The 24,725-nt window shown below is 43.9% G+C and overlaps 1 protein-coding gene across 1 annotated transcript in view; it reads left to right on the forward strand.

Moving 5' to 3' along the window:
- FAM129A (family with sequence similarity 129, member A) overlaps positions 1–24,725 on the forward strand; it is a gene marked incomplete at its 5' end in the record, with an annotated part of 29,905 nt that overhangs the window by 615 nt on the left and 4,565 nt on the right. Inside the window, 7 exons of the mRNA XM_008592668.1 lie at positions 7,082–7,252; positions 7,552–7,714; positions 11,868–12,055; positions 14,837–14,998; positions 16,840–16,950; positions 18,747–18,854; positions 22,816–22,927. Of these exons, the coding sequence (XP_008590890.1) occupies positions 7,082–7,252; positions 7,552–7,714; positions 11,868–12,055; positions 14,837–14,998; positions 16,840–16,950; positions 18,747–18,854; positions 22,816–22,927 (1,015 nt within the window). The remainder of the gene's footprint in view (positions 1–7,081; positions 7,253–7,551; positions 7,715–11,867; positions 12,056–14,836; positions 14,999–16,839; positions 16,951–18,746; positions 18,855–22,815; positions 22,928–24,725) is intronic.

A 24,725-nucleotide genomic window follows, 5' to 3' on the forward strand; every position in this document is an offset into this window, starting at 1 on the left:
TAAGGGTCACTATGGCTCATGGGAAATGATCACTGGAGATGAAATTCAGGTAATGCGGGACTCAGAATTTTGGATCCTCTTTCTGTCTGGGTGGTAGGAGGTCAGGGTCATTTTAAAAATAATCAGACAAACAAAAAAGTTGCAAGAGTGGAAGATGGGGTTCCAAAGGCCATTTCTCTCCTTGTCAGGACGCACTTGGTCAGCAAGCTACTGGGCCCCCACAATAAAGAACACCAGACCGGGCACTAAATAGGGCAGTGAAAACATTGCAACTCAATTTTCTTTAAAAATAATTTTTCTTTCAAATGGCCTCATGCTTCCAGACTGGAAGCAAATGTGAATCGTGCAGTATAGAGCAAAGTGTGTGGGTTTTAGTGTCGGCAGACTTGAACTTAAAGCTTGCCAAGTTACTTAACCTCTTTTAGTCTCAGATTATTCCTTTGAAAATAAAATAGGAATAATAATGTCTGCCTTACAGGGTTGTGAGAATTAAGTGAAATGTTGTTGAAAAAATATTTGGCACATAGCTGTTTCTATCTATTAAATGATATATAAATGAAGTAATGAATAGAAACAAATTTAAAAAGCATTAGATGGTATTCTATATGTTTCTTCTATGTGTTTCATTTACCTTTTCTAGTTTTCTGTCCTCTGTGGTCTATTATGATTTTCCATAGTCATGATTAAATGTCAGTCATGGCCTAAGCACCCACAAAGCTCTAAAGGAAAATGTGTTTCATGATGTGACCCCAGCCTCCATGATGACACCAATCACATGACTGATTCAGCCGAGAAGAGGAGGCTGGGTATGGGCATTATTTAAATATAGGAACACCATGTCCAAGAACACTTTTCTTTTATTGTTTTTGCCATTTCTCCCAGAGTGCCTCTTCTGGGGACTGGTAAAATTTTTCATTAGGGAACAATATTTGGAAGATGCCAGATGGTGCCTTGCCTCTTTTATGGTCATTAAACATTTAAACTGAAAACATTTTCTCATGATGATGGAGCTGTTCTTATTGTTTTACCATATGAATCGTCTTTTCTCTCTCTCTCCCTTTTGGTAGATTCTAAACTCATTTCTTTCCAACCTGAGACTTATTCCAGAACTTTAACCAACTCTTGGTTTCTGACATTTTGGGGAAGAACATCTATTATAAATCTGAGAGGACTAAAGACTTGCAGTACTTGTGACAAAAAGAAAAACAAAAGCATAAGTAGGGAGGCTAAAGCATTTGGCACTGAGTGGCCTGTCGTGAAAGCCAACATATTTAATAGATAGACCAGTATTAACATGCTTTTCTGTGATACTTCATGATGTTCAAATCCTACCTCTATCTGTTTTACCAATCTTACGAGGTGGCTAGGGCAATTATTATTATTTCCATTTTGTAAATGAGAAAACTGAGGGAGACATGTGACAGTTAAGTGCCTTGCTCAGTTTTATTCATTCAGCAACTATTTATTGAGCACCTGCTATATGCTAGGCATTATGCTGGGTATTAATGATCCAGATGGACAAGGCAGAATGGTCCTTGCCCTGTGGAGCTGACAATTTCAGGGTCACATGCTAAGTAGCCAAATGGCAAAGGAAATGATGGCTTCTACCTCTTGGTCCAGTGAAAGATCAACACTAACCATGGGAATATACTAAGTTACACATTTATTTAGCTCCTTGAGTTCAGCTCTGCCACTTGCTTAATATTTTTCTTTCACTTGAAATCTTATGTCAGCTCACATTCCTTCATGATGTCACTGAAACCCCCTTACTGGGGATTGAGTATTGAATTTGTTGTGTTTCCTTTTGTTTGCTTCCTACTTTTTGCTTTAGGCTGATATGTGCTAAGTGCTATAAATGACTCATCCCTCGCCATTGTGTGGTGCGGCAAGACATACTAGAAAGCTTCCAGAAGACAAGGCAGTGTATGTGTGGTGTGTATATACGTGTGTGTGTATATGTACACACACACACATACATGTAGGTCTGTACTTATATGGATATCATAAAGCATTAGTGTAAAGCAGTCATAGTAAAGTGCTAATTTTGCAGTATAAAAAACACTGTAAGTGGGAAAACAAAACAAAACAAAAGAAAAAACAGAGAAGTGATCAGTAAAAGCTGGGGTTATCAAGTGACCCAATAAGAAGCTTTGCTCCCCAGGAATCTGAGTTATCTTTGGTGAAATCACAGACTTATAAAATGTGGGTGCTGGACAGTTCTCTTGGGATTATTCGTTCAGCGCCCTCCAAGAGAGAGAAAGAACACTCAGAGAGGTTGGCTGAAGGGACAAAGCCAGTTTGTGACAGAAATGCATTTTGAACCAGCTTAGAGAGAAGCTGGTAGAAGGAAACACCTTCTAAAGCTTTCCTGTGTGGGGCCTGGTGAGGATTAAGGGTCACCCTAACCTCTAATACTTGTACATGGAGCTGAACACTAAAGCAATGTCTATCCTAAGACTCATAGAAAAGAGAGGTCAGGTGTCCAGAGAAGCTACCAAGTTAAAGAAAATGACAGCAAAACCCAGTGTGAGAAAATAACATCTTTTGTTTAAAGCACTGGTTTTATTTGCATTTTTTTCTCCTATCTGCTGAGAACTTCATCTTAACACAGCCCTAACCCCTTCTGCCCTAGGGGCCTGCATTCAGAAGATTTCCAGCCTTGTTACACTATTCTCTTTCTAATAATGACTCACGCGGCAAGTATGGTGGGCCCTCCTGGTGACAGTTATTTTAGGCAAGTGTCCAAGCGAAGCAAATATCTCCGAATAACTTGCCTGACAGACTGTTAAGGTGAAAATATTTGTATACCAGTAAAAACATCAACACGTTTTCTACTTGTCCGTATAAACGTATCCAGTGAGATCATGAGGGAAGACGCTTTGAGAAATGCGAAGTATCTGCAGTTATTTGGCATATTTATCATTTGTATTTAGTTAGCCAGATGGGTGAAAGAGCAGCTCACAATTCCCGCAGGACAGAGTGGTTTTAACATAAGCAAACTGTCCACATTTTTTAGGCCTTGTTCATTCTGTCCAGAGCTGTCTTTTGTCTAGAGATCTTGAGTGTGATCCCCGTTAAATGGATTCTCACATCCACGGCCACTCAGTAACCCAAGAGGCACGTGGCCGATAGGCTGGTCAGACCATGGGTCCTGCCCCAGGAGGGAGGGCAGTCTCTCTGTCCCTCACGCCTTCCTGACAGCTTTAGAACCTGAGAGGAAGCACTGTGTGTGGCCTTCAGGGAGTGAGCCTGGCTTTCTTGGTTTTGATCAACCTAATGACACGTTTGGTTTCTTATATGTATAATGGAATTTAAAAATCTCCACATCCCAGCCGTTAAATTTACATACACACACACACACCTTAAAAAAAAGAAAAAAGTGGTATTTTTAGGTCCCTTATGGTAAAACTCAGTGGATTCTGTGCTGTGAGGAGGAGGTGGGAAAACCCTTCATGTTTATGGTTTATTTATTAGATTAGCTACTTTCCCTAGAAGAGCTCAAGGGCTTAAGACCATGCTTATGGAGAGCTAAGCAAGGTAGGGAATCCCAGTGTGGGCCCTGGGCAGGTGAGGGGCAGCACAAGGTCAGGGTGGGGCTGAAGACACAGTTCCAGTGAGACACAGCTGGGCTCCAGCACCCAGAGGCTGTGCCTACCCTGTGGCTATTCCCCAAGCCCCATCCCTGCCCCCTACCTTGCAAACCACCCTCAACCCCTCTTTATTTCTCCCCAGACATATTTCTTTTTTAGCTCCCTAAGTTGTAAAACAGACCCAAATTTCTTGGAACATGGTGTGGGAAAGACTAAAAGAAAACCCTAAGCCCACTCAAATGGAGCATTCTTTTTCTTTGGCCTTTGTATATAACACTTTTATTTTTTCAAACCTGTTTCACACTTACACTCAAATTCAAACCAATCTCTGCAGAACATGAATTAGAACAATTGTTATGATTCTTGAGTTTAATATTTTTCAACCAAGATAGCATTTCCCATTGATCTTAAGTTCTAGCTACAGGCTCTTTCCCTCTTAGCCCGCTCTCCCCATACACGCTTTGATTGCTCTCAAGCGGATGTGTTCCAAACAAGAACTCATCCCCTTGAGCAGGATGGGGTCTGTGGATTACTAATTATCTACTGGATCTAACTGTTGGACCTGACGATTTCCATGGAGTTTGCACATGTCAGGTTTCCCTTAAATTCCTCAGAAAATGGTTCTCATCTCAACTGCCTCTAGAGAACAGTTAAGAAAGGTAAAAACACCCCCACCAATGAATTGCCAGGACTAGTGGAGATCTTAACCCCATTATAATCTTTGTCACACAAGGCAGATCCACATGGCAGATGACAGGTCCCCCCTTGCTGCACTGACCTGAGCACTGTCCTCTCCCAGGCAGCCACAGGTACAGTGGGACTGGATGGCTCATCTACTTCCACCCTGAGAGCGTTCCAGTTTAGCTGAAGTGTTACACCCTGCTGTAACAGAAGCCCCGGTGAAAGGCCAGGTCAACGAGCTCATGAGTATTTCCACTAGCATGAAGCTGACCAATGACCTCAGAGAAAATCTTTTCTTACTCCCAAAGCATAATTTGAATTTTTATGAGAAGTGAGAAGGGGGAGGTCAACTATTTTGAACAAATATTATCTCAAATTCATAGGATGGATGTCTTGAGTGACCCACTGCACCTATGCCTGCCTCCGTTCCCAAACTACTCTTGCCCTTTTGTAAATCTTAGTCTGCAGCCTACTATTGAAAGCTCAGCTGTGAGCCCCAAAAGACTTATGGTAAAAGCAAAGCTGCTGCAATTCAGGGGGCAGGGATAAAGAAGGAAAGGCCAGTGTTACACGTTACATTGCAATGAGTGGTCTGTACAATACTGCCCAGATTCAAAAGAAACATTTTCATTGATCCAAGCAAAATTTTAGGAGAGATTTAGGAACACATTTTTAAAAAACATCCTGAAAACTTTAGACACCCCCCATATTCTGCTCAGCCCACATATACACAATTGTTCCAAAGTATTTGCTACTCTCTTTTTTTTCCAAAGTATATCCAGCTTTATTAAATATACTTTTTATAAACAATTGCTGTATTTCAGGCAGACACTTGTTAGCAATAGACAACAATTTTCAAACTCCGTTCTTCATTGGACTACCAAAATCAAAGCCGCTATAAAACCCAATGAAGTCTTCATATGATGCTCTGAACAGGGAAAGTTTTGAGTGAGGGTTAACATTTCACATTTAGCATATTGTTCAGCTACTTTTCATGAGCTGATCCTGACTTTCAGAAAATGAAATGAAAATGGCAGAATTATCAATCTGAAGATCCACAATTTAAAAAAGGAACTACTGCTCTTTGGTGGAATGCCATCTCAATGGCATCACTGGAAAGCCCAGATTGCCTGACATACTGGTAGCCAGTTTTGGGGGATCAGGTCCCAGCAGGTCTCTGGGTTTAAGGAAGTTAAGTCTATGCTGAAGACAGAGAGGGAGAAGAGGACATAGAAACGAATGTTAGTTTTTCCATGCCACAGGCATTTTGTGCCAAGGTGGCTATGTGTGTCAACGTCAAGGAATCTCTCCTCCTGGGAGCCAAGAGGAAGGCTCTCAAAACTAAAAGGAAAAGGTGTTTTTCCACAGACCAATCCAGCTCAGAGACATTCTATTAGTAACATATGCCCCTTCTCCAAAAAGCGGTGAAATGTTCTGTGTGCTAACAACAGAGCTTAAAAAAAGGTAAAACAAAATTCTGCATTTTTATAAAACTCAATTTTAAAAAATAGTATTTCAGACTGTACAGTCAGCGGAAGTGCACAGTTATCACAAATGCACACACCTCACTCGGCATCTCCAGCGCCTGCAGCTGTCTGTGCCTGCCCTGTTTTGGCATCTCCATTTTCTGCGTATTCTCATCCTCGCCAGCTTCAGGTTTTCCCTTTTACCCTTTGAGAACCTTCTCCTCCTTCTGTGCAGGGGCCTTTTTAGGCTTGGGCTCTGGCTTTGGAGGAGCAAGTTTAGCAGACAAGCAGATCTTGTGTATGGCTCGTCCTTCACCTTGGTTTTGCCTTCGTTAGCGTCTTCTCCAGCCTTTCTCTTGGGCATGGTGGTGATGGCGGTGGGATGTAGGTGCTGGACATGGGGACACAGTGGCATCTGGGTCGTTCTTGCCTCTTCTTCACACTGCTCCTTCCTTATTTTTCTTTTTCTTTTTCTTTTTTTTGTCTTTTTCGTGACCGGTAAGGGGATCGCAACCCTTGGCTTGGTGTTGCCTGCACCGCGCTCAGCCAGTGAACACACTGGCCACTCCTATACAGGATCTGAACCCGTGGCGGGAGCATCGCTGTGCTCCCAGCGCTGCACTCTCCTGAGTGCTCCATGGGCTCGGCCTGATCCTTCCTTATTTTTCTTTTTCTTTTTCTTTTTCTTTTTCTTTTTCTTTTTCTTTTTCTGTTTTTTGTCTTTTTCGTGACCGGTAAGGGGATCGCAACCCTTGGCTTGGTGTTGCCTGCACCGTGCTCAGCCAGTGAACACACTGGCCACTCCTATACAGGATCTGAACCCGTGGCGGGAGCATCGCTGTGCTCCCAGCGCCGCACTCTCCTGAGTGCTCCATGGGCTCGGCCTGATCCTTCCTTATTTTTCTATATGTTAAAGAGGATGGAGTTGGGGCTCAGGGGACAGTAGAGACAGAGATCATGAAGACACTTAGATCATGAGGAGGCTTGTGGAGGAATGATAATCCCTGGGGGTACAGAGTAGGACTCAAGCCACCAAAACCGAGCCTGATTCCCTTCACAGTTTTGCTAAGGATGCCCTTATCCATAACTGAATCCCCTCTTATCCTAAATGCTCTAGGTTTTTCTAGTTTGAATATGAGAAGTTTGAATGTGAGGAATTTGTTCTTTTCATTGGGAAAACAGCCATGGGCAAATGTCAGCAGATGTTACTGCTCCTTGAGGATGTTTCAGAATGTTTACCCCCTAAGATTGTTGAGATTCCTGTGGCCTCAGAACCAGGACTGAACTATTAACCTAACTGTTCATATAGCCCAGGATAGGGACAGCAAATGCTGACATCTTTAGTTGGCCCGACGCTCAGATTCAGCCTTCACCAACTGCCCAACTGCGGGCCTGTCTTCCATTCTGCAGGTCCTGAGTAACCTGGTGTTGGAGGAGCTCCTGCCAACCCTTCAGACAGACCTGCTGCCAAAAATGAAGGGGAAGAAGAGTGACAGAAAGAGGGCCTGGCTCAGCGTGAGTGACGATTTTGCTCTGCAACCTTCTTTTCAGGGCATTTGGGTGTGTGTGCATGTGTGTGTGCGTGTGTGTCTAACAATTCCTTCCCTGGGTGGAGAAATGCCTACCTCGAGCCTGCTCAATCTCACTTCCATGAGGACTAATCCAAACAGACTCAAACTTTGAAAGAAAAATTAGTGCATGTGCAGTTGTGTTTATGTTATGATAGTCTTCCATGAGCTGTCCGCCCTCTGCTTGACTGCATCGGGTGCTTACATACAACAGAGCCCCGATTTATGTGTTATTCCCTGTTGCAGCTCCTGGAGGAGGCCTACAACCTGGTTCGGCATCAAGTTTCAGAAGGATTAAGTGCCTTGAAGGAGGAATGCAGAACTCTGACAAAGGGCCTGGAAGGAACCATCCGCTCAGACATGGATCAGATTGTGAACTCCAAGAACTTTTTAACTGGGAAGATCAAAGGTCAGTAGAGATAATCCACACTCCTATTAATTAAATAAGCTATACGTTAGGGGATCTACCACGTGGCTAGAAACATGGTTTCAGAGGAGAGTTAAACTGAGGAAATTGGGAAGAAGTGATAACAGTTGTAACAAGAATGTGCCAGAGGTGCTGCCAAGGGCCGGGACCCTCCCATGGAAGCTTCATGACACAAGGCGGAGGAAACTTTGCTCCTTGCCTTTTGGTGGTGCCTGTGTGTTCTGATACTGCCTGTACTTTCCCCACTGTAGCGCTTTGCACAGGATTATGATGCCTTCTGCCCACCTCTCTCTGTTGTAAGCTCTCAAAGAGCAGAGCCATGTTGCCCTGGTGTACTCAAGTGTACCCAGTGCTTAGTGCCGTGCCTGCCATACACAGACTCTCAGGGAATATTTTAATCAATGAAGAATTGGATTTTCCTTTGACTGGAAAACCTACAGTTTTGGCTTAGACAATAAATTTGGACTTCTAGGCCCACCTCCAACGTTGACCAGTCATGTGTACACGGGGAGGCCACTCGACTTCTATTTGCCTCAGTGTCCTCCTGTGAAATCAGGACGGCTCCCAAGAGTGGGGTCAGAGACTGTGGTGGTTGGGTCACATGTGCCCCCCTCCCCGCCCTGGTTTTTGTGAGTAATGTTTTATTGGAGCACAGCCATGCTCATTTGATTACGTATTATCCATGGCTACTTTTAGGCTACAACAGCAGAATTGGGTAGTTGGAACCGAGAAGTTATGGGCTGCAAAGTCGTAAATATTCACTATCTGGACCTTGACAGAAAAAAGTTTGTCTGTTCCCACACAAGAGGCCTTAGCTGGCCTCTAAGGAATTCTACAGGATACGATTCTGTGGTTCTCTATTCTATCTGTGGCCCCCACGACCCAACAAACACATCACACGTAATGTCACTTCAGAGCAAAAGTGTGTAGGTTCATCTCTGGTAGTTTATCCATAATCTTCTTACGTAGTTCTCAGCTCATTCGCTTACTCACACACTCATTCATTTGCTAAAAAATATGTACTAAGTGCTTTCTGAGCAAGGCAATGGAGTTTGGCAGTGAACGAGAAAGACTCAGTTCCTGTACTCAGAGGCTTACAGTCTGTCGGGACATTGTCTGCTTGGTGGATTGTCCTCCATAATTCAGAACCTCCTCAGGCTGCAGCCTGGCTTGTTTCTGGGCTTTAGAACAGGTTGCACCGAGAGATTAGAGGGGGCATAACTACAGCAAGGGTGTGCGTGTCTGTGTATCTGTGTGTGTCTGTTCACGTGATGCCTTCCAAAACCAGATATAAATTAACTGCAGAGTGTTTTTTGTTTGCCGTTATCCATGTCCCTATGTCTCCATCAGCACAACTGATGTAGAGTTGACTCCATATTGAAATGTTCCATACAACTTAAAACTGTCAGCACCCAACTTCTGTGCCAAACTTTCTGTTATCTGGGGCTAGCTGGGCCTCACCATGGCCTGAATTAAACTGTTCTCTCTTGCCTAAATCTCTGTGGCTCTTGTGTATCCACAGACAGTGGAAAAAGATTCCACCCTGGACTAGTCTTTGTTTCCTGAAAGAAGCCTTGGAAGGAACTAATGATCAAATTTTTAAAAAATGATGTATCAGAAACATATTTTAACCAAGCCTCTGGTTCTCCACCTTTAACACAAGGAAGTGTACGTTGTTAGCCTGCGTTGATAAAGGGCTTTGGATTTCAAAAAACTTTGGGAGTATTAAGTAATGATCTCTCCATTTCCTCCCATGTGACTCTTGGGAGTAAAGAAACTGAGCTTTCGTTCTGCTCCACAATTATTTATTCATTCAGTAAGGATTTATTCCACTTCTGCTGAGTACAAGGGCTATGAGGATTCAAAAACAACATAATTTTACAAGTAGAAGAGGATATGAGCATGTCACTGATACTGAGACAGAAGGAAAAATATGATAAATGCCCTGTGAGCGGCAGGAACACAGAGCACAGTGGTTCCCAGCCAGGAAGCAGATCCTATTTCAACTTGAGAAAACTGCATGGGCTCCTCATAATGAGAGAACTGTTGTAGTGTAGTGTGGGTGACTGGAAAACATAACACCAGCAGGTACAATAAGGCTAACAGTTACTGAATACTTCCAGTACATTTCTAAGCACTGTGAATAATAAGCTCATTAATCCTCACCATAGCCCCCCAGAAGTAATTACACCACGATCTCCATTTTACACATAAGAAAACTGAGGCAGAGTCTCAGTAACTTTCCTGATCAGCGCCAGCCTTTCAGGCTTCGTCACTTTCAACTGCTTCTTGGCAACTGCCTTCTCTTCAGTGAGGCTTATGAATTAATGTGTTCAACATCATGTTTATCACAATAGCATCTCTGTATGCTTGAAAAATAGCAGAGCATACACATATGGGGCCTGAGATTTATTCAGCCCACAAGGAAACACCTGCCGACTACAGCTCAGGAAGCTGTGAGATGGTTCTGGGGCATGAAGCTGTCCCGAGTGGGTGACATTTGAAGTAGGCCTTGAAGGGACGAGTAGGATGTTTACAAGCAGAGGTGGAGGAAGGAAGGCAGGAGTAGAAGGAACACTGAAGAAAGGCACAGAGAGGGGGCTGGAGCACACTTTGGTAAACAGGCGGCAGGAAGAGAGCAGGCAGAGGGGAACATGCCCTCCCACCGGCCCTGCTGGGTGTATCTCCACCCCTCCCAGCAGTGAAATCGGCCAGCTGCTGCTAAGTCCTTACTGTGTATTACCACTGTTCGGGATTATTCTGAAATTTCCATAAATAGTTCCTCTCTGAAAGTTAGTTAACTAGTAATTTATTCTCTCCTGGCAAACCATTTTGCATTTTGGTTATCAAGCAAGTTGCTTTTTGAAGAATCATGGATTGTTTCTTATTTGAATCAGACAATTGAAAGGGTTTTTTTCCCTAATATTCTGTGACCTGTTTACTATTTTATATCCCAAATACTTTATGAGTAATTCATAATATGAATAGTATTGGTCACCTTAGATTCTCAGTATAAGAGGCCAAAATCTGGTTCTCTGTAACTCTGCAAAATATTTCTGCAAATTGAAATAAAAATGTGCCTATTTATCTTCACTGTAAGCAAGTTATTTTCCAATAGGAACTTAAGAAACACACTTGAATTGTAGTCCTACTTCTGCAGATTAGAATACGACCTTGGTCAAGTCATCTTGACCTTGGTCAATAGCTCCTTTTTCCCCATCAGTTTGTCCTTCACTTTTCAGTTGTGACCCTATGACAAGGATATGTGGCTCGACTAGCTCCACAAGGCCCGCCTTCCAGGCCTCTTCCAGCTCAGGCGTCCTACACAACATCCTGCTTCCAAACCTGGCTGAGCAGGAGAGTCACCTCTGCACTGAAAAAACTGCAGATCTCCATGTCTTCCCCAGGCTTACTGGATCAGGATCTTTACCACCCTAGTCCTCCTCTAAATCAAAGGGCAGTACTTGCCTCTGGGGAGTGGGATTATGGAGACTTTTTTTTTGTCCTTCTTTACGATTTTCTGTACTCTTTATATTTTTGTTACTAAGAATGTCATCCTTATTAGAAAAAATATTGCATTTTGTCTTCATTGGGAATGGGGACAAGAGGTGAGGTGGCAGACTGAATGGAATTTGGTTCCATTTGCCAAAGAAAAGACTGTACTTGAGTTTTTGAAGACTCTTCGTGGGGGGAAGGGGATGCAATTATATTGACTGATTAACTCTTAGAGAAGTGAATTAAAAATTAATAAATTATGTTTTTAGAAGACAAAACATGCATGTATAATGATGGTGATTGATAGTAGATAGGTGGGTTGCCAGCCTTTTCTTCTTTGTATTAGGCTTTTCACGTTCATAGGGACCAAGCAGAAAAATGCATTTTATCCCAGGGCAGAGGAAAGCTTGGTGCGGGGAGCGATTCTGTTTGCTCCAATTCTCAAAGCATCCGGTAGTTTTCTACTCTGGCGAGTGATGGCACGGGACTCGCTGGGCTAGTCTAGTCTGTTTTGCCCATTTACGCTCGCCTTGGCTGTTAAATGGCTCCATGGGGCACCGTCCAGCTCTGGCCTGGCTCAAGTCACAGTGCCTCCAAATCCAAGTTTGCCCTAAGTCACAGTGGCTATTTCCCACCTCAGCAATGGTGGCCCAGCCGGCGGAGAAAAGCTGTATGGAGAGTGTGCAGCCATTCCTGGCGTCCATTCTGGAGGAGCTCATGGGACCGGTGAGCTCAGGATTCAGTGAAGTACGCTTGCTCTTCGAAAAAGAAGTGGATGAACTCAGCCAGAACTTTCAGACCACCAAAGACAGTGTCCGGCTAAAGGAGGTAGGACACAAAGCTGAGGAGCTGAGTGTGAATGGTCTGCCTGGAGCTTCCTTTCCTACGGGGTTTTATCTGCCATTCAGCCATTCATTCTTTCTTCCTTCCCCCTTCCTTCTTTCCTTTCTCCCATTTATCTGTCCTTCCATACATTCATCTAGCCTTTCTTCCATCCATCTAACCACTCCATTCATCCATCTATTTATCCATGCATCCACCTGATTTTCTTTGTTGATGGTTTTCAAGTTACAAAAATAATATCATATTTAAACAGTATACTCAAATATATATATAAAGGCAAAATTAATCACCATCACTGATACCCACTAATCCTAGCCCACCCCCAACTCCTAGGCCACCTCCATTTCCAGCTCCCTGATGAATTAACTAATATAGATAGCTTGGTACGTGTTTTATACTTTTTCTCTGTTCACACAAATATATAAACATATATCCTCATTTACAGAACTTATGTTTGTTGGTTTCTTGTTTTCAAAAATAAGACTTATGATATAGTTTCTCAAGTAGCTCCTGAACCAACAGTGTCATCATCACCTGGTTGTTAAAAATGCAAATTCTCAGGTCCCACCACAGATCTACTGAATCAGAAACTCTAGAAGTGGGGCCCAGGAGTCTGTTTTAACAAGACTCCCAGAGGATTTCGTGCACCCTAACTTTTGAGAATCACTGGCAAAGACGTAACTCGGCAGTGTGATTCTACACGTGACATATCATAGCGAAAATCCCTACTAGTCAGTAGATTCCCAGAGGATTTCGTGCACCCTAACTTTTGAGAATCACTGGCAAAGACATAACTCGGCAGTGTGATTCTACACGTGACATATCATAGCGAAAATCCCTACTAGTCAGTAGACAAAACCAGACACCTCCGTTTCTTTTCCTTTCTTATTTATGCATAACATACACAGATGTAACTGTCCATGAACAGGATTATTTCATAAATGCTTTGAGGCTTCTTATCGCAGGCCTGTTTTTTTTTTTTACTTGTTCTTATTTTCTCTCTTTCCCTGATGCCACCCACCTCCCCTCAACTAACTACTGCAGACAACTTAACACATGCCATTCTGTACTTTTCCCCATGCTTATGTAGTATGAGAGTACTTTGAAAAGTTCATGGAAAAATAGAACTAAAAGATAATATAAATCTTTCCATGAACTTTCTGAAGACCCCTCATAAGTGAAACATACACATTTATAGGCTATTTTTAAAAAAATTGTTTGCTTTTAGAAAAAATGGGATTATATTTTTTATACTACTTTGCTTATCAGTTTTCTCGCTGAAAAATACCTCATGCAACTGTGTGCAAGGCAACCGTTCTAACTCTAAATCATTCTTTGTAATGGCTGCATAATCTTTCATGTATGGATACACCATGATTTATTCAACCATCTCCGCATTGCTGGCACCATGAACAAAGCTACAGTTAATAACCTTGTACGTATATTCTTATACCCTGATGCTTTTATTTCTATGGGATACATTCCTCAGACAGAGTTGCTATGTTGAAAGGTATATTTCTCATGGTGACAGGGGTTCCCACTGCATTTCAAAAAAGATTTAAACTTTACATTTCCACCGATTGTGTATGGCAGGAGACTTTTATCCGTTGTCTTTCCATCAGTAGTAGGTGTTATGACTTGCTTAAACTTTTGCCAATCTGATAGGAGCACAGTGATAAACCATTTTTCCTCTCCTGTGGGCTTCACTGATATATTTTTAAAATAGTCATGTTCAGTATTGTGTGAGGAGGGGCAGGTTTGACAGCTTGCTTTTGATCATAATTCCACTTCAGTTCTCCTTTAGAGCACAATGAGGATGGGCCCTCTGAAAATGTCTGTGTAGAGAAATCTAGGTTTACCTCTGTTCAGTGAGCTGAACGTCAGAGAGTGCGTCCTGTACACTCACGCTCACCTGCGTCACTCCCAGGTCTCCCCAGAGCCTCCACTCTCAGCGCCTTTCTTTCTGTCTTCTCCATCTCCACCCATTCTCCTGTGTATTCTAAACCTCCAGTATTCAATTAAAAAGTTATTTTTAAGTAAGCTTGGAAAACAGATTGCATTCTGTTACAACAACATTCACAGTGTAAGAGTATGTTGATAACACTTGAGGCCTGTAGCAGACAAGCCCTGTGGCCTCATCGATTATGCTATCACTTAGAGTAGGAGGGCCCCAGCTTTTAAAACTGGATACCTGTCTCAGGGCCGGCCTCTTCCTATCATGCACTCCCTGTCTGCTAGCACCGTACAGCAGCCCACAGCAGAGGGAAGCCCCGTGGGCACTGGCAGAGCCTCACAGAATGGTGGGGAATTCTGGCTTCCCTCCCAGAATCCAGGAGTCTAGGGAGCATCCCAACTTCCCCGGGGCTTTTGGAGAGGGCTGTCACTCGTTGAAGAAGACTTTGGAAGCTTGTGGGCCCAGCAGCAAAACATGTGCCAAAGAGCCTGCCTGCCTGGTTCTTGAGCTCTGGAAGTGGAGCTCAGAGCCCATCAAGAGCTTATGAGGGCCGGAGACCACTGAGTGCACCCCTGGTCTTCCCATCGTCTGGTTGGTTCTTCCAGCGGTCTGTGTCCTAGCAGTGGAGCTGCTCCAGGGACCCATTAAAGAAAGGAAATAAGAATCAAAGATGTGACCAATGTAGTGATCAAAGTAGTGATTCACTCTAATAATGTATATTTAATTGTTTAGAATGTAGGTAATGTGCAATATGTATGTAATATCACTCCTAAGTCTGAAGGTATTCAATTTTTCCCTTCACCAAAATGCAGCATCTAGACCTGCTTATGAATCTTCCACTGGATTCTGTCAAGATGGAACCTTGTTATGTTAAAGTCAACCTGCTTCAAGAGCGCCTGCAGGATCTTAAGAGCCGCTTCAGATTCCCCCACGTTGATCTGGTGATCCAGAGGACTCAGAACTACATGCAAGAGGTGGGAGCAGCAGGGGCGTCCTTGGTGGATGAGGAGGGAGAGAGAGCAGAGAAATAGGTGCTGGCGAATGAGACCCGGGTACCAGTGTAGCTCAGGGAATGAGGCCCATTTCCTTAGTCATCATGTTGAGTGAGGACATATTCTGTCTTTCCAACTGGTTTTATCTTTTTTTCCATGTTGATGAATATCATAGAGAAGAAATATCTCAAGGAAATAAAGTAGCATTAATTGATAATTACATGATTTGTCAAATCAGTGCTTTTTTTTTTCTTTGTCTTTTTGTCTTTTTCCGTGTCCGGCAACGGATCGCAACCCTCAGTGTTGCCCCCGTACCGGACCGGGGACCAGCAATGGGATCGCAACCCTCGGTGTTGCTCCCGCGCCTCGCTCAGCCAGTGAGCGGGAACCGGTCTGTATGTGGGATCCGAACCCTCGGGCGGGAGCGCCGCCGCGCTTCCCAAGCGGCGCACTATCCAGTGCGCCACCGGGCCGGCCCTCAAATCAGTGCTTTTAACCTTGGCAGCACACTGGAGTCATCTGGAGAGCTTGTAAGAAATGCTGACGGCTGGGCCTTGTCCCCAGTGATTCTGATTATATACATTTCTGTACTTTTTAAAGAACTCTCCCTACCCTCATTTCCACTGCTTCTAATGTGCTTCCAGGACCTTAAATTAATTCTCTAACATAGGAGTAAAGGAATCAATCACTTACAGCTTCGTATTTGAATTTCTTAAGTCTACTTGATAGGTTCCTTTTTTCCCCAGGAACAGAAAAGAATAGCAAAACCTCCCTCCATTTTATCACGTTTCTTAAATGAAGAAAGGGTGTGATCACTGAAGCTGTAAGGAGACAATTCTATTTCACAGATATTCTGGGGGGAGCTTACTGTGGGCTGGACACTGTGCCAGATCCCACTCCAGGGAGCTTATAGTGAGACAGATAAATTCTCTGTGCAGTGTGGAAAGTGCTGTGATAAAGGTATGCATTGGATGCCTAGGGGTCACAGGCCTGGGGAAGAATGGAGTGGTTTTTAGGTTTGTTTGTTTTGTAAGTTATGGGCAGGATTAAGCAATACATCTTATCTAACCCCTGAGTTGTGAGGGTGTATGAACAAAACAGAATTGGGTAGTAGTTTAACCGAAGTCCCTTTGGTAATACAGGACCCTAGTGAAATGGATACGGGCCTCACGGCAGAGAATAAGACATCTGAACTACTTCCGTTTCCTGACCCATGAGCATGTCAGCCACTGTCTATACCAAGCCCTGACCTTCCCTCCCTTCCCAGCTTTGCAGAGAAAGGAAGAGATGGGAGGTGGCAGGATGGAAAGTAGAGAGAGAGATGTGAGGCAGAGTGCTGTACGTCTAAGTGGAGGTGCAGACAAAAAATAGTTGGGGGAGGCTCCCAGCTCATGTGGTTAATCCATGGCTGCAGGTACCAGAGAATGGAGGAAGAGGAATGACGGCAGGAGTGGTGGTATTCTCTGTCCCATGGTCTTGGGTGATGGAGAGGAGATGAGAAAAAAAGATAAATGCATGCATGTGCGTGTGTGGAACGCACGCGCGCGCGCACACACACACACACACACACACACACACACGTGTTTCTGAGCCTCTTACTGATCTCCCTGTGGCCACATGGCTGTTTGTTTCACAATCCAGGGGGTGGGATGAGGACCTGTTGCCCGGGGTCACCCCTGGAGCAGGGCCCGAGGGAACTCATCTCTGATGGCTTATCCCCTCCCCTCTCTCCAGCCCAATTAGTCAGCTCCGTTAGGCAGACCCGAGGGTAGCGACCCCAGCCTCTGACTGTGGTCTGTTTCTGTGTTGCTTTTGGTTTCTAGCTAATGGAGAATGCGGTATTCACTTTTGAGCAGTTACTTTCTCCACATCTCCAAGGAGAAGCCTCCAAAATTGCAGTTGCCATTGAGAAAGTTAAGCTCCGAGTCCTAAAGGTAAAACCATTCTCTCATTTGTGGGATGCGCAAAACAAGAAAGTGACCACAATTTCTTTTGTTAAGTAGAAAATACCATGTTCTCTCTTTCACTCTAATCTTACTCCCTCTTCTTCCTCTCCAAAATAGGATTGATTATTCAGCAGCAGGGCCCAAAGAATGACTTTCATGCCTGTTCCGCCATCTAGTGGTTGCTGTGGGGTCCTCAACGTCATTACCCGCAGCTAGAAGGGCGTCCGGGCTTTCTGTCATAGCAATCGGACTTGATATACATTTATTGGTGGTCCACTAAAAGCATTGTGATACGTATTGCATAGGCAAGGCACAGCCTCTTTCTTCAAAGTCTTTACAGTACAGTAAAATTCATTAAATTGGTCAACATTTTTAAGAAAAGTCAAAACCAATGGGAGCTTGAACATATGTGGTATACTTTTAAAGCCATTTTTTTTTACCTACTCTGTTTCATTTGATCCTCACAAGAACATGGTAGATAATTAGAATATGTCACCATTGTACAGGTGAGGAAACTGATCCTCTCAAAGCTAAAGTGACTTACTTAAGCTCAACAGGCTCTTCAATGGCGAGCTTAAAGCTAAACAATTCTTACACCTAGTCTAGTAATTTTTTACTACCTCTTTCTCTAAGCCAAGCTCTGGAACAGAAGATAAAAGTCCCACAGAGCCTTGATGTGGTCCCTGAAATTCAGACCTGATCTTGGTGACTCACACAGGAAGAAATTCTAGCAACCAAATCATTGAGATTAAAAGCAGTGTTGATCGTGGTAACACAAATAATAATGAACTTGCAATTGAGTTGAAAGAAAAGACAGTATCAGTTAAGTGCTTCAGCAGACAGAAGGAGAGGAAGAAAGCAAGCAGAAAGGAATTCAAATATTAGGACCTCAGGTTCAACTTCATATCCAGTGCTAAGAACGTTCCTGCTGGGGGCTGTCCCACCACCGCTTGGACACCTCCAGTGTTAGGATACCTCTACCTCCCAGGACAGCCCATTTCATCTCCAGACACTTTCGAGTGCAAGAACGTGCTTTCTTATGTCAGACTGAGGGTCTCACAACTGGTGATTCTAGTTTTACCCTCTGTTCATAACCTTCTTTCACGTGGCAGCATCTGGTGGTTCGAGTAGAGCTATAATTTTGGCCCAAGTTATTATCTCCAATATAAATGCCTTCATGTCTTTAACCATTCTTCCTTTGGCTTCACCGTTCTACTCCTGTGTCTGTGCCTACACTCCAGTTTGTGATCCCCCTGAAGTCACATCTCAAGTTAAACCCTGATTTCGATGCTTGGACATTCAGTGCAGAAAGAGAGACTTGTTATCTTTCTTGTCCTAGATGCTAAACTTCTTTGGTTAACATGTTACAGTGTTAGTGGATCTATAAGCCAGGCTCTCTCTTCCCTGGTGGAAATTGTTACAACCCACTGACCCGAGATGATCATGGTTTCCATGGACCTACGGGAACAGGGGTGATGAAGTACAAACTCACCCCTGCAAGGTTATTCCCAACTTCTTTAAAACTCAGAAGTCATTACTATGTTTTGATCTTGCCTCAGTTTCTATTTCTGTAAGGTGGGTGGGTGAGATAGGTCATTATTCATCACAACCTACTCCTGGAATGTGAGGGAATTACATAGAAAGATCTCTGAGACCTTGGAAATACAAGAGTCCTCAGAAATAAGGCGGGAAGAGGGAGATGGAGAGGTTGGCTGAGTTTTTTGTTTAAGTGAAAGTTCACAGATTGTAATGTTGCTATTTAACATATGTTTCTGTATTGACAGCAATATGATTACGACAGCAGCACCATCCGGAAGAAGATATTTCAAGAGGCACTAGTTCAAATCACGCTTCCCACCGTGCAGAAGGCACTGGCATCCACGTGCAAACCAGTAAGGGGATGGGTTACTCCAAAGAGCCTGCTCTTATTGCCTCTGAAGTTCAGACAAGTTATTTTGCTATGCTGTACTTGCAAACAGTAGGCTAGACCAGGGAGGGGTTGGCAGACTTTTTTGTAAATGGTCAGATAGTAAATATTTTAAGCTTCCACGGGCCATACTTTCTGTTGCAACTACTCAGCTCTACCTTTGTAGTCACCTATGGTACACAAACACACGTGTGTGTGTTGCAATCAACATTATTTGCAAAGACAAGAAGCTGGCTGGATTTGCTGATCCTGGACTAGACAAAATCTAAATTTGAGCCAAGCTAAGGGTTGACACAGAACCCCTAAGGATGCCTGGTGTTCCTCATTGTAGTTTGACTCAGAGGTCCAACATGTCCTCTGAAACTTGATCACTACATCCAAAAGAGACATTAAGTAACATGATTGCAGAAGGATGTTTGTTTTAGTAAATCCTGTAGCATTTGTTTAGTGAAATCAATGAAACATTAAAAGCTGCTATAAGCATCAGGCATCCAGTGACAGCCATGATTATGAAGGTGTGAGTTAGTCTGCAGAGCAGAGTAATGGGCGAGCAGAGTCTGGAGGCTGGTTCAAGGCCTGGGTTCAAGTCCTGCCTCCTCCACATATCAGCTCTGGGGCCCTAGGCAAGTCACTTTTCTTCTGTTGGCCTAGATTTCATCTGCTATAAAATGCAGGTAATAATACTTTGCAGTATCTTACTTAAGACTGAGAAGACTAGAACGACACAATGAACATTTGATGAGTTCTTACCATGTGCTTTTCCGTGTTAAAACTTTTGTATGGATTATCTCAGTGATTCTCACAACAACCCTATGAGGAGGTACTATTTATGTCCTCATTGTACAAATGAGGAAACCTGAGTAGTTAAATAATCGTATCAAAGTCACATAGTTGGTAACCACCAGATTTTGAACTCAGTTTGCATTTGCCTACAACATGGTAGGCATTCAGTAACTGGTATCAGCTACCACTACTACTATTATTATTAATACATCTCAAAAATGATCTATGAACCTGGACATTTGCAAGGCCTGTTCCCTCTTGGAGAAAATGATAAAGAGCTTTTTAGAATTTAAAGAAGGCTTTTTGGAACTCGGAGAGTCTCCAAGCATTGGAACATTAAAATCCTTTGCATGAGTTATTTTACTGGGGACATTTCTTTGGTCATTTTTACATTCTGTAAATACTCTTTTTCTTCAGATAGTCATTGGCGTATCTAATATTTGGCACTTATTTCTGGAGGTCTATTTCTTTTAGTAGAAAAGGATTTGATTAAGCCAAGGGAGTAAAGAATCAGTCTATATCATGGTCCCTTGGCCTTATGTGGCAGAACAGTACAGCAGCCCAGACGATAACTGTGTCCGCCTCTAAACTGTCTGCACACAGATGTTCTGCTTTGGATTTTTTCTCTTTTAATCCCAAAGGCATTTTGGGGGCCCCAGAGTCATGTCCTCCCAGACAAGGAGAAGGGTAAGGAGCGTTCCTCTTTTCACCTGCTCCCCTCTTTCCAAGCATCAGCAGAGTGAGTTTTATCCCATCTATAAGAAGCTGTTGTGATTTTTAATCAAAAGGAGCTAGTTTCAAGAGCCTGTGACCCAGAGTTTTCAGTAATGAAGGACATTGTGGCAGTGTCAAGAACTTTTTTAAAATCTGGACTTACAGAATAGATAAATTAGGAGATTATCTGCTTCGTAGAAGGAGTCTTTATTTCACTAAAGTGTGTTTCCCTTGTTTCTTCAAGTAGCTACTTCCTAGATCTGTGATATTCAACCCTAGCTGCATATTAGAATTGCCTGGGAAGCTTTAAAAAAATGATTCTGACTCCCCAAGACCTACACTCAGGGATTTGAATATAATTGGACCAGGGAATTAAACATACGGCACAGTTCAATCAATTCAATATAGAAGACCTGTTTTGTGAAGTTGGGCATATCACAACAGTATCAATGTCCCCAGAAATTATTCCTTTCCACAGAATTACTTGTTTGAAATTTTAAAGGTCTACTGTTTATTCGGTAAACATGTATTAAATACGTATCAAATAGGATCTAGACGTGGTGCGAGGCCACTGTCCCTGCTGTCCTGGATTTCACAGTGTAGAGGCAGAAGACAGGCACACAGTAGCTTTGTGGGGAAGAATGCCGGGGAAGGTGCCAGACTCTGCTTATGGGGTTGGGGAGGACTTCCCAGCATTATGCTTTCACCCAGTCCAGAGGAATGAATGACAGTTAAGGGACTAAGGAGTGGGAGACCATGTAGGGAAGATGTATGATGTTCTAGGCATGAGCCTGTGCCCCTCTTTTAGCAGAAGAGACAGAGGCACAGAGTGGTGATGTGGCTTGCCCAGGGTCCCACACTAGTCCAGGGCACTGTCCAGTCTCCTGGGCAATGCTCTTTCCATATCTGTGTGTCAGAACTGTCTAATGGACCCTGTAGGGGTCATTGAAGCTCATGTCTCTCCAATCCTTTGGCTTTCCTCTTGGGTGGGTATAAAAGGACCCCATTATTGCCCACTGTGACCAGGATCTGGTCCGGGGCTACAGCACCCCCAAGTCCTAGCCCTGAGAGTTGTCTGAATGTGGTGGCTTCTGATCACCTGCTGTAAATCCTGTCTCTCCAGGCAGAAAGTATCAAATCCCACTGCTAAGTCCCTGATTCTCTAAGAGCCACTTGGGGGGAGCCCTCCCCAGCACCATCGGGTGCAAGGATTACTGAGTTAATCACTGGGATGTGATTTAGTACATTTTGATCCCTGCCCTGTCCTTATGCTGATGACAGGCAAGCCATTTGGAAACTGTTGGAAAGCAAGGAGGGTTAAGGGATTTCGTGTCATGCCCGGGCTGTCTTAGGGGAAATCAATAAGTGTCAGGGCCCATTGGAGGGGAAGAGGAGAATGTTCCTGAACAGTCCTTGACTAGAGATTCTCCCAGCCCGAAAAGGGGCCTCATTCTAATAAAGCTAAATATACATCTACCCTGTGACCCAGCAATCTTACTTTTAGGTATATACCCAAGATAACTAAGTCCTTAAGTCCAAAATATATAGGTACAAGAATACTCATAGCAGTTTTATTCATAATGGTCAAAAAGTGGAAAAAATCCCAATGTCCATCATGAGGAGTATGGATAAGCAATTTTACTTTATCCATATAATGAATGCTATTTATCAATAAAAAGAACAGTGTACTGATTCATGCAGCAACATGGATGAATTCCAAAAGCAAACATAAAAGAATATATGATTTTACTTACATGAAGTTCAAGAACAAGCAAAAACTAATCTAACATGATAGATATCATGTCAGTGCTTACATCTTGTCGGGGAGCCAGTGTAGATTGGAAAAAGGCATGGGGGAATATAGGGAGTGGTTAAAATTTTCTTCAGCTTGATCTGGGTTATGGTTACATGGGTATATTTATATATGTAAAATCATTGAAATGTACTTTTAAAATCTGTGCATTTTACTGTATATAACTTATATCTTGGTAAAGTACTGTTGGCATAAAAAAAAGGAAGATGGAAATGCTTTGGTTATGATGAAAAAAAAAGGAGGCCCCAGACCCACTGATGAAGCCTTGAAGTGATCAAAATCTCCACTGTCTTTCCCCACAAAGTGCACACAGTGTGTGCCCACTACAAGGAAAGGGAAGGGGACTCCCAGTGGCCGAGTGCCACACCCTTTCTTGGACAGTTAGTAGATGTGTCAAGATCATATGTGATGCTTACACAGTGAATTGGATTGAAAGGAACCCAATCAAATATTGCCAAATCGAGTTGTTATTTAAACATCTTTTGCCTGTGGGTCAACATTGTCCCCCTCCCATGCACTCCAAGGAGGGGGTCATGAGTGGGGGTGTTTCGTATCTCCTCGGAGAACAGGCATCTCATAACTTTTCTTCTTTATCTTCTTATGTCTTGCTCTCCAGGAGCTTCAGAAATATGAGCAGTTTATCTTTGCCGATCATACCAATATGATCCAGGTTGAAAATGTCTATGAGGAGATTTTACATCAGATCCTCCTTGATGAAACTCTGAAAGGTAAGGAAGGTTACCTGATGCTGGAGGGACCTCTCCGTAGTGGGGAGCACCCCTGAAGTGGGACCCAGTAGTGCCAGTGAGCTAAGAAAGGGGGAGAGGAAACTGACATTGGTGTGCTGGGGAGGCAACGAGGAGAGGGAAGGAAAGAAGGAAGGATACGAATTTTGATTGAGCATTCATAATTGGTCATGCTCTGTGCTGGCCCTTTACATATTATTTTCTCTCTCTCTTTTTTTTTTTCCTTTTTGTCTTTTTTACTGACCGGTAACGGGATTGCAACCCTCCGTGTCGCGCCCGTACCGGGGACCGGCAACGGGATCGCAACCCTTGGTGTTGCGCCCACACCGCGCGCTCAGCCAGTGAGCGGGAACCGGTCTCCACATGGGATCCGAACCCTCGGCGGGAGCGCCACCACACTCCCAAGCGGCGCACTCTCCAGTGCGCCCCCGGGCCGGCCCTTATTTTCTCTTTTGATACAAAGGTGAACTCTATGGGATGGAAGTTAAAGCTTCACTTTACAGATGAGAAACTGAGGCTTAGAGAGATTCAACTTCAGCTCTCTCATGAAGAGCTGTCTTCCTCGAGCTGTTCCAGACAGAACAAAAGCAAAAGGAGACTTCTTAGACAAGGGCTTGGAGCCCCTCCCGGAGCCGGGAGGAGGTGGTTCCAGCAGCAGAGTTACCGCCTGCTCTCGGCACATTCCTTGCCTCCATTCAGCCAGACAGAAAAAGACACAGGGCGATGACACAGTACCCTGTGAGCCTCGTTGGGACTCTAGCACCCAATGTCCTATGGAATCAGGCCTTGCCTGGGATTGGAGGGTAGACAGGAAAACTTTGATAAAAACATGCTGGTGTCTATGAGGAGATTTTACATCAGATCCTCCTTGATGAAACTCTGAAAGGTAAGGAAGGTTACCTGATGCTGGAGGGACCTCTCTGTAGCGGGGAGCACCCCTGAAGTGGGACCCAGTAGTGCCAGTGAGCTAAGAAAGGGGGAGAGGAAACCGTCTATGAGGAGATTTTACATCAGATCCTCCTTGATGAAACTCTGAAAGGTAAGGAAGGTTACCTGATGCTGGAGGGACCTCTCCGTAGTGGGGAGCACCCCTGAAGTGGGACCCAGTAGTGCCAGTGAGCTAAGAAAGGGGGAGAGGAAACTGACATTGGTGTGCTGGGGAGGCAACGAGGAGAGGGAAGGAAAGAAGGAAGGATACGAATTTTGATTGAGCATTCATAATTGGTCATGCTCTGTGCTGGCCCTTTACATATTATTTTCTCTCTCTCTTTTTTTTTTTCCTTTTTGTCTTTTTTACTGACCGGTAACGGGATTGCAACCCTCCGTGTCGCGCCCGTACCGGGGACCGGCAACGGGATCGCAACCCTCCGTGTCGCGCCCGTACCGGGGACCGGCAACGGGATCGCAACCCTCTTTGCCGATCATACCAATATGATCCAGGTTGAAAACGTCTATGAGGAGATTTTACATCAGATCCTCCTTGATGAAACTCTGAAAGGTAAGGAAGGTTACCTGATGCTGGAGGGACCTCTCCGTAGTGGGGAGCACCCCTGAAGTGGGACCCAGTAGTGCCAGTGAGCTAAGAAAGGGGGAGAGGAAACTGACATTGGTGTGCTGGGGAGGCAACGAGGAGAGGGAAGGAAAGAAGGAAGGATACGAATTTTGACTGAGCATTCATAATTGGTCATGCTCTGTGCAGGCCCTTTACATATTATTTTATCTCTTTTTTTTTTTTCCTTTTTGTCTTTTTTACTGACCGGCAATGGGATCGCAACCCTCG

The sequence above is a fragment of the Galeopterus variegatus genome, unplaced genomic scaffold (genome assembly GCF_000696425.1).
Source record: "Galeopterus variegatus unplaced genomic scaffold, G_variegatus-3.0.2 Scaffold8158, whole genome shotgun sequence".
Lineage (NCBI taxonomy): Eukaryota > Metazoa > Chordata > Mammalia > Dermoptera > Cynocephalidae > Galeopterus > Galeopterus variegatus.